Source organism: Dysidea avara, chromosome 7 (assembly GCF_963678975.1).
Source record: "Dysidea avara chromosome 7, odDysAvar1.4, whole genome shotgun sequence".
In the NCBI taxonomy this organism is placed as follows: domain Eukaryota; kingdom Metazoa; phylum Porifera; class Demospongiae; order Dictyoceratida; family Dysideidae; genus Dysidea; species Dysidea avara.
This window is the reverse complement of record NC_089278.1, coordinates 29386141-29397297: the sequence shown is the minus strand read 5'-3', so window position 1 is coordinate 29397297 and position 11157 is coordinate 29386141. Positions and strand designations below refer to the sequence as shown.

Here is an 11157-nt window from a genome sequence, read left to right as displayed (position 1 = left end):
TCCATACTACCTACCAACATCACGATCCACAAGACAGTACCATCCACTGCACTACATCTTACCACATGTATCTACCACAGCACACCAAAATAGTTATTTTTCAAGAACAATTAATGATTGGAACTCCTTACCAGTAGATCTTGTTGAAGTTGCAGATGCTGACATTTTTAGAACTGGACTACAATCATTATTGTAATTGTGTTACATGTATTCGGGCAAATCTGAGCACACCAGCAGGGCTGACTGCTCAGTAATAATAATAATCATAATCATAATAATCAAGAAGTTACCTTGTAGAGAGTTCAGGTACAAAGAAACCATCATGTAGAGAGATCAGCTACAAAGAAACCACCATGTAGAGAGTTCAGCTGCAAACAAATCACCTGTAAAGAGTTCATGAAACTAGAAACAAATCACCCTGTAGAGAGGTCACCTTGTAGAGAGTTCAGCTACAAAGAAACCATCATGTAGAGAGTTCACCTGCACCCTGTAGAGAGTTCAGCTGCACCCTGTAGAGAATTCAGCTACAAAAAGATTTGTCACTATGTACTAAACACGCATCAACACTAATTGGCGCTACATTGTTAACATAAATTCTAGCCAATGAAATTGCAATTACAACTTTTTTACTGCTACCAGTGAAATACGAGATAAATTTCACTGCTACTATTGAGACTATTATAGTATGGGCAGTGAAACAGGTATGGTATTATATATATATATATGTGACCGGGCCTGCAATAATAGGGCATGTGGGCACATGATTTTTGTCTACTTTTTCACACTTCCATCACTCATAACGTTTTGTACCAATATGCTATGGCATTGCAATTTTCGGCTCTTAGTAAACATTTAATTGGCATCATAATGCAAGTTACAGAATGGAAATATACGTTTCCAGTACTGAGATATGACCTGTAGAGTGATGGGGTGTAGTTTGTGCCCACTTGCCCTGTTTTCGCAGGCCCGGTCACATATATACAATTTGTATAATTACTGATAAAATCAAAAATAGTTTAAGTATTAAAAATCTGCTTTAAATCTTGATTATGATTAAATCTTTTTTCCTTCCTGTGGTAAAGAAAAAAGTTAGGTTAAAAAAGCCCCAAATATGCATACAAAAAGAAGACATATCTGATCAAAAACAGCCAAGCTGTAAAAAAAGAGTGCGGCCCCAAAAAGGTTATGGTGAAAAAGATGTGAAATCGAAAGTGGCGGCTGAATTATCATTATTAAACTTTTTACCATTAACTTACCATCATAGCCATTGCTTGGCCGCCACCTTGGATTTCACATCTTTTTTCACCATGGCCATTTGAGTGAGATAAATGACAATAACAAATGTGAACGGTCCTGTGAAAATAGGGCATGTGGGCACAAACAACACCCCACCACACTATCAGTCATATCTCAGTATTGAAATGCAGCATTTGTATTCTGTAACTTGTACCATATAGCCAATTAAATATGTAATAAGGGCTGAAAACTGCATGGCCATAGCATGTTGCTATGAAGCATTATGAGCCATGAAAGTTTGAAAAAGTAGGCAAATTTTATGTGCCCACATGTCCTATTTTCGCAGGCCCAGTCACAAATACTGTTACTGTAAGTTGGTTAACATAACAGTGGAAGACACAGATACCTGGTGCTGTCAATAATAGCACAGAAAGTACCTTGTGCTGAGAGAAGTGACTTACAAGATAACCACTTGCAAGTCTCAAATAATCCAACATTGCTAAGTGATAAGATGGATGCTCACGTATCATTGCATAATTCCTTAAGAAGTTCAAAAAGAAATATTGCAGCTGAAGATTTTACGACACAGAATATCACTACAGCTGTAAAGTGTAGATTAATGGCAACTCTGATTGTTATCATTTGTGTGATGATATTGTTATTTCTTGCTTCGATTGTCTGGTATAACACAGATCCACCTGGTGCAGAAGCATATGTCACAGAAAGTACTGTCTTTTATAATCTAGAAATTGAGAGTTGCATGGTGAGTACTTTACCAATGTGCGTATTATTATTTACATGATTGTGTCAGTCTTGTGCTGTTATAGTTACTGTACCATGCATTACATTTGTCTTACTTGGTATATACATACATTCATTCTCTTATGTGCATATATTAGGCTACTTGTCCAGAGCCTAATTCTACTTGGTTGATGGACCGTTGTAATCTTACTGAATATCAAGATTGTGAATTAGATTCTACAGCTGTATTTGGTCTACACTCAGTTTATCACTTAGGGTTAAACAGTGCTGCTTCACAGTGTGGCACAAATGATACTTTATCATTTTTCTGCAATACAATACTTCTACTGTGTAATGGTGATAGTTCTTCAGTAGAGCTGACTGAAGAGTGTGAAGAAGTTCGAGATAACAAATGTGCTTCTGAGTGGAGAATAGTGGAGAGCATTTGTAACATAAGTGTTGTCAATTGTTCAAGTTATTCTGGAGATGGGACTTTGACATTCTCAAAGGCTCCAAATCAGAATTGTCCAACTGGCTTTGACCATTTTTGTGACTCTAACTCTATATGCTTACCAGTGTGTGGTGAACAAATCTTGGTAATTGAAGGCACTCTTTTATTTTTTTTCCGTTTTGTAGCACCTTCATGTGGAATACTTGGATTTATTGTAGGGATCATTGCTATCATTGTCTGTTGCTACTATGCACATAAATTGTAAGTTTTACTACATGTTCATTTATTAAATAAAGACATCAGGGTCATGCTAACCAGCTATAGATCCACCCCCTTGCATGTAAAGTAAGGTTATAATAATTTGACTACATTACTTAATGTGTAAACTGTTAGTCATGAATAATGCGATGAAATTTAATTGTGACCCATCAAACCTCCTTGGTTCAATGGTCAATTAATCATATCAATTATGATAGGCATGTAAGATTGTGAATTATTTTATTAGCTGTGATTGAACATTGTACATGGGCTAGTGTACATAGGCTAGTATACTGTACATTATGCCTAGGGCTAAAACAACCATTCAATAGTTCATTATTTGTTCTAAATCAAATGAAATTGTCAAGGAGAAAACATCTTGACTGCCTGGGAGACTCCTGTAAGCATTCGAGCGTTAATCAGATGGCTGCAGGTTCAAGGCTGCCCAGGTCCAGTCATGGATTTTTTTTCTCCTTCTCCACCTTTTCAAACACAACACTTTAAACAGGCTGTGGGACCAGTTGTCTTACAGACTTTCAGCACTTGAGCTCTAAAGCCTTGATAAATAAATAAATATTCAAAGCTGTGGGAGTAGATTTGACATTCAATAGGCATATGTTACAATGGTAATGCAATAGGCTTTAAAACGTTACAAAATATTTCATCATTTTCTTATAAAATATGGGACTTGTAGTAATTGTACCAGCAGATCAGCACAAATGAAGCAGTTAAATTTCCTACAAAAAATGTAAGTTTAAGTGTTTATGAATAAAGTATATACATTTAGAATATTCGAGTATTCATTCTTTTTAAAACTATTCATTTCATTAGCATTTAGAATATTCGTTTTAGCCCTAATTATGCCAGAATAAGTTCTAGTAGCTAAAAAGAACCAGGTGGGATAATAGGATGATCTTCTGCTGTTGGTTCTTGCAATATGTAGCTGCCAGAGAGAACATCACGAAGGCACTTGCTTAAATATTGCTAGCATACAATCTGTACAAAGATCAAGATTCTCTAATAGAGCAGTAACCCTGGACCTTAACCTAATAAACTGTCACCCAAGTGTTATATGTGACTGCTCTATCAGAGTATCGCAACATTTAAAGGGATTGTTTAAGCTTATATTTTGAGCTCCCAAAGAAAACGTATGTACAGCAACCTGTTCCGTTTCATGAATCACTTCAGGAGACATTCGGGAATATACATGAACAAAAATGAATTGCCAAAAATGGGTAATCTAAAAATCATTATGTACTCAAGCCTAATTGTACAATATTAACTATAGACTTGTGTCAGAGTATGCAGTAATTGCACATACTGTATTACATGTACACATTTGGGGTAATATTCAATGTTTTTTTTTTAGACTACAGTTTCCTCGGATATTCATTGTATACAAAATTATCATTTGGCAAATATTCTGTAAGTTGACTGACCATTATCATAACCACACACTTAGCGTAGAGCCAGTAGAGTATAGCAGCATATAACAATGGATGATTAAAGATTCTGCCACCTCCACTACCCACACACAACACACAGTGACACACTCAGCATTAACAATAACACACCCGCACACAAATGTCCAAAATGCACTGCACACACATATATACATTATACAACTAGAAACACACACACTTACACACACACACACACTGACACACACACACTTACACACATGCATGCACACGCACGCATACCCACGCACGCACGAACACACACATGCACTATGTACACATATTAATTTACTATAATGATAAGTAAACCCCACATGTGACTGCCATGTGAACAAAGTAAGTTCTAGTGGTTCTGTAGACAATAATTATCATGATAATAGTGTAAGCATGTCATTATTATAATGTATCGGCATTGCTATCATTACAGCCATTTCTTGATTGCCACCTTTGGTTGCAATTTCAGAATATTTTAACCCTGGCTTGCCACACAAATGGATTATAATTAATTTAGGGTACAGCTGTTAAAACGTTTATACATCAACTTGTAATTTTAAGTATTGTGAATGCGTACAGTGTTTACTTGTGCATGCTTTATTGCAGTGAGTTTTGCCATGCTACCTTTCTTTGTACCTTCATTGGTGTGCTCAGATCACAGCTATCTAAACAGCATTAGAAAACGTGCCTACTTTTGTGAGATTCAAGGTGTGTGTCACAATATGATCACATAAATATATATCATACAATAAAGAATTAACACCAAGCACTTCAAGACAATGAACACTCCAAAGCTATGGACACATTTCACCAATTTCCTCTCCTGCAGTGATATATTATGTTGTTGCCAATAAATGACAGCTAGAGTTTTTAATTATGAACCATGTGCATCTACTGACGTGTTTAGAGTATCTGTTTTAAAATCATTTCAAAACACAATCCAAAAGTGTCAGATTAACATAGGCTGTGTAAATTCCATGCCAAACTGTATAGTAAAGCTAGGTAGCTAACCTCTGTAGAACTTACTTATATGAATACTGACTGTCTGATGTGCTACATTATTTGTTTCCATGTCAAATAATATGCTGCTAAATTACATAAAGTGACATGTGTATGAATTTGTCCAGCATATGCACAGGCCAAGTTTAATTAATATTTCTTTGTAGGATTCATGTTACAATTTTTGTACTCCTGTTTTGTGGGATTTTGGTGTTTTCATCTCCTTCATTTGTTGCTTGGTTTGAATTTTCCATTCACAATAAAAGTATGGATGGACTCATCATCACGTAGAAAGAAAATCCACATTACTGAAGTGGTGATTGTAGTACTGTATGGATTATTGTCTCCAATAATAGCTGCGATTGTAACAAAGCAACAATATAATGGAATAATGTGTCTCCCTCAATCAAATTCTGTTGCATTTTATGGAGGACTATTACCAAATATTGCTCTATTTTGTATTGGTCTTGTGTTTGTATTTACTTCATGGTGGATTCTTCTGAAAGTAAGTTGAAAGTAAAAAGTGTGAATTTGAGTGAATGTTAAGTGTATAGTAATTGAAACATGCACACAAAATACTATAAGTAAACTGATACCATGGGCACGAGTGCTTTGCCTGTTATGTACGCATTTTCCCAAGGACCTCAGACCCCAGGGAAAGTGTGTATATACCATTCAAAGGACGAGTGCTGATGGTATAACTAATGTGTGCCACATGGGTTAATCACCTACAAGTGTGGGAAACTGCTGGCATGTTTCATGAGTGTATTTATTTTGGGCTTGTGAATTTCGATAGTAAAACAACATAAGAATAATGACAAGGCATTGCTGTGCTAAGAGTTGAAATTTACACGCAACAACACGAGTATACGAAATGTTCAATTGTGGGTTTATACAGTGAGCAAGGAGACACAGGACCTCAAAACACGATTTGATAATGATGCCAGCTATTCATGAGTATGTTATAGCTGAGTATGTTATGAGTATGTTGTATAGAATACCACTTTACCTCCAAATGCTTGGGGACTATTATAATGGCACAAAGAGATAAAAAAGGACATCAAAGAAATCTGAGGATTTCTTCGAATGAGTTAACATGATAATTATATGTACACCTAACTGTACAATATCTTGAGTTAATGAGATATACACACTGTTTAGGCCCATATTTGGTGATTATTAGTTTCTCATCCAGTTTTTCTATTTATTATGATGTGGGTGGGAGGGTATTACCATTAGGCCATTGTATTATTAATTCCAAATTCTTCTTTCCTCCCACAAATTAACATTGGTTTTTAGTTGCAATTGTTCTCTATTAAGCTAGCAGGATTTCAGTTGACTTGAAAAACAGTTGAAAATAGAATCCACTGCAGCAATTTGCCAAGAAAACAATACAACAGTACTCCTGGCGTACTGTAGCATTAATTAAAAACTTCATCAATGACGGTTTGGTATCACGTGTTCTTCTGAGCATGCACAGAGTAAATAATGGCTTACCATGTGGTAGCCGAAGAAGGATGTGGGCGGTGGATGAGAAACTAATAATCATCAAATAGGGGCTTTACAGTGCATATAATTATCTCTTTAACTTTCCTGAATCAGTGCAATATGTGACCGGATTTATGAAACGATACTTTCCACGCATTTTACATACCAGGAAACAAAATTAACGATGTACCACTTTACTCCTTATACTGATTAACTTGCTCTTAGTATCAAAATACAATCAGGTACTGTAGGTGTACTCATGGAAATTTCAGACAATTATATGCAATGATACAAAAGGTATGAAGCTTCAAAGTTCAAAAAAATGGGCCAAATTTTGTGGTACCTTTTTGCAAATCCGGTCATATATGTGATATATATGCAGTGGCTTTCCTTTGATCTGAGCCGAGTGTGAAAGTGGTACATTATGTATTATCAAGAGTTAATAATAGTAGGGAGGGAGAGTATCCAACGCTCAATAGGTATGTGTAAAATGAGCACGTAGAACGAATGGCTTCTTGGTCAGACGTGTTAACAAAATCAAAGAGTAAAAGAGCCTTTACGAGGCCGCCACAAGTAATTGATACACAGAATCGATATCAAGTCTTGACGTCTGTGCGTGTCTCGCTGGGTAACAATGAGTATCTGTTTGTTGTTGAGCGTGTAGCTATCCACCGGAGAACTGCAACTCTGGATGAACCGCTTCAAAATTCGGTCAGTTCTTCGACAACACAGTGACTCATTTCAATTGAAGGCACGCTCAATTCTTGGACAGGTATTTCTTCCTCCACATCACGGCAAGCATTTATTGAGATGCTTCTACTGACGATGTTGGTTGAAAGCAAGGCTCCCAACAATCTTCATGGACATTCCAATACCTCTTCTCTTCGCTCTTCTCAAGACGGCCTTTCTTTTCTTGTCTGCACTACTCAAGAGGCTATTGGATATGCATACCGGAGTAGACATGTGCTACAAGTACAGTGTATGCCTTGCATAGTACCAATAACGTAAATATCGGATCCGTGCAGTCAGCTAAATATTTACACACATTAACACATTGAGAAAATACGAAAAAGTATGGTGATATCTGGGTTGTTCTACACGCTCATTTAACACAGGCCTATTAAGCGTTAGATACTCTCCCTCCCTTCTATTGTTTACTCTTAGTATAATAAAACACAGTTTAAACAAAGCCTGTGTACTTTTGTTGACGGAAAGCCCATTTACTGTAGTCATACAATTGAACCATGATTCATGATAACAATACATAGCTTGATCTATTTGTGACCCAGTCTGAGAAAACCAGTCTTATTGCCCATGTCAGCAGATTCAATTTTTCACCCAGGATACACAGCTACATGAATAAACTATCTAATTCCACATTTAAAATCAGCTAGACTTGAGTGGTCTGGTTTTGCTGGCTGCTTTTCCCAAGGCCAGTGGCGATCCGTACGTGTGTTGTGGGGCCTTAATGGAGCTGTGGTCAGCCTGGGAATGACTGTATGTGGCTGTACAGCTCTGTGGTGTTGAATAACTACCTCTGCTGTGAATTTCCTTTCATTTTAGCCAGTTTTGAGATGTCAATGGCTCAAAACTTGGCCTAATTCATCCCTTGGCCTTCCTTTTCAATTTTTGAACGCCATCTTTCCCGCCTTCCAGGGTCCCCGCCTCCCACCCAATTTGCAGCTCGCCTGGTACAGTCAACCTCGGTTTAAAAACTATCTAAAATGGCGGGAAACTTAGTTGTTGGCTACTTGCACAGTGGATGCTCTGGAAGGTAAGTAATTGGTGTAAAATGTGTGAAAATTTGGTACACATAGCTTCAACCATTGGCGAGCTACAACACACTAAATGCTTAAAACCGGCATTTCTCAATACTTTTAAATAGGCGATAAGCCCGGTTTCGTCAGACTGGGTCACATAGAACTACAGATTTACAGCCAGATACTCTAGAACAGCTAACTTACCTATTTCAGCCATGAAATACATCCAGAAGAAGTGCCAGCCACTTAGAACAGCCACAGCAGCCAGTTTATAACTTTGTATTATTGGGTGGATCATGTGATCTCACGTGACACAGTTGTATGTGACCCAGTCTGAGAAAACCGGTCTTATCGCCCATGTCAGCAGATTCGATTTTTCACCCAGGATACACAGCTACATGAATAAACTATCTAATTCCACATTTAAAATCAGCTAGACTTGAGTGGTCTGGTTTTGCTGGCTGCTTTTCCCGAGGCCAGTGGCGATCCGTACGTGTGTTGTGGGGCCTTAATGGAGCTGTGGTCAGCCTGGGAATGACTGTATGTGGCTGTACAGCTCTGTGGTGTTGAATAACTACCTCTGCTGTGAATTTCCTTTCATTTTAGCCAGTTTTGAGATCTCAATGGCTCAAAACTTGGCCTAATTCATCCCTTGGCCTTCCTTTTCAATTTTTGAACACCATCTTGCCCGCCTTCCAGGGCCCCCGTCTCCCACCCAATTTGCAGCTCGCCTGGTACAGTCAACCTCGGTTTAAAAACTATCTAAAATGGCGGGAAACTTAGTTGTTGGCTACTTGCACAGTGGACGCTCTGGAAGGTAAGTAATTGGTGTAAACGTGTGAAAATTTGGTACACATAGCTTCAACCATTGGCGAGCTACAACACACTAAATACTTAAAACCGGCATTTCTTGATACTTTTAAATAGGCGATAAGCCCGGTTTCGTCAGACTGGGTCACATTTGGTTTTGAAGTCCTTGTATTCACAGGCTTTTAAGCCTTCTCACAGGTCTCTAGTGGGATGGCATTTACAGAATAGAATAAATATGACTATCAGTGCATGTTTTCTTGTGCATGCCTTTGTTCCTTTATCAAATAGTTAACTATACAGTGTCAAAACACTTTCGTCATCCTTTACATCTACCTAATATTTGTACATAGAGCAATGTACGTAACTCACATATGCACGCAGATATAATTATGTGAACTTTAAATTATATATATATACTTTACTGCCTATATTTGTGACTGAATTTGACATCCACTTTTATGGCTTTGAAGCACCATACCTCAATGTAGGAGTATGCCATTAGTTTCAAATTTTGACCTGGTATTTTACAATGCTATGGAAAAATTGTGTGAAAATTGTAGGTCAACAGCGTGCTGCGTAGTCAAGTTACAGTTTGTTAAAGTCAGAAAATTGGATGTGTGTGGAAGCCTTGTCATTCCTTCCAAGCTACATATAAGCTGACTTTACATAATATATATGTGTGTAACAAAAATGCTGAGATAGAAGGCTTAAGCCACTTTGAATGATCAAATCACTTTTATATCATTGCTCTACAATGTACATTATTAGGATTTTGACTGCTTTATAAGTGTATATTGTGCAAAACTGCTAAAATACATATATCTAATCCATGCACAACTACAGTGTACATTTTGCCTGTACTATTGAACATTTTCCATGATTTGCTTTAGGTTTAACCTTGTAGTTTGCTATATAAACAAACAACTACAATACTAAGCTATTGCTTCTTTTTTTTACAAACAAATTTCTATAGTCTAGCTATATACCCACAAGTGCTCTATTTATACACCCCAGTACTGCTGTACCAATATAATATTGTTGTTAACTAAATAAAATATTATTTACTAAATAAACGATACTGGTATTATTTTCAATAGTTGTAATTTTTCATCATTTCTTTTACTTAGAAGCGTCACTTAAGGTCAAACAATACCACCTTTACTAAAATATTCTGTGTGACCTCGGGCTGGTCTGTTGCTGAAATTAAACTGAGTCTCTTGTTCTGCTATTATGTATTAGTAATGTTGTCATATTTTAGTGCACATACTGCGTACTTGATAAGTAAAGATGAGTTACTTGCTGATACTGACAAGTTTGTAGCCTGTTCACTTGGAGGTGCCAGAGAGGAGTGTGAGGAATATAAACTGGAAGCTATAAAGTCACTGAGTACTTCACATGCTTTATTTACTATTGCTTTCTTGTTATACTCAATGATCAGTTTCACTCATCTAATGTATGTGATACGTTTCCAAACTGTGAGGGAGGCCATTAAAAAGATATTCAATAAGCACTGAAACATACATAGTAACAAGAGTACACATCAATAATAATGTACACATGCAGTACTCTTGATAGTTTTACAGATTCTATTTATATATGTACATAATTTTGCTTATTGTGAATGCATACATATGCATTATATACATGTTATCAACTGCACTTTAGTTAGCTGTATGATATGTACAAATGGCACATATAGTTGAGTATCTGATGGTGGATTTGACATGGTACAATTGGGGTAAATGTACATGCCCCCTCTCCTAATGAAATTCTTTTTATAGTTACCTAGCTAAGGTAGAGAGGATTGTGGGGAGATGTCCCCATGCCCCTTCTAAATGCAACTTCTCCGTGCATGCTCAGTATTATAATATATCCCCATGCATAGAAAACTGGTACTTGAAAATGGGCAGAAACAATCTAGATACTCTAATAGAGCAGTCAGTATCTAATAGTACAGTTA

At 37.0% G+C, this 11157-nt stretch overlaps 1 protein-coding gene across 1 annotated transcript in view; it reads left to right on the top strand.

The window, feature by feature from the left end:
- LOC136260594 (uncharacterized) overlaps positions 1–10871 on the top strand; it is a 29569-nt gene extending 18698 nt beyond the window's left edge. The window contains exons 2-7 of the mRNA XM_066054387.1: positions 1583–1999; positions 2136–2689; positions 4056–4111; positions 4747–4848; positions 5307–5644; positions 10325–10871. Coding sequence (XP_065910459.1) covers positions 1748–1999; positions 2136–2689; positions 4056–4111; positions 4747–4848; positions 5307–5644; positions 10325–10711 — 1689 coding nt within the window. The 5' untranslated portion in view covers positions 1583–1747 and the 3' untranslated portion in view covers positions 10712–10871. The remainder of the gene's footprint in view (positions 1–1582; positions 2000–2135; positions 2690–4055; positions 4112–4746; positions 4849–5306; positions 5645–10324) is intronic.
- Positions 10872–11157: the final 286 nt, after the last annotated feature.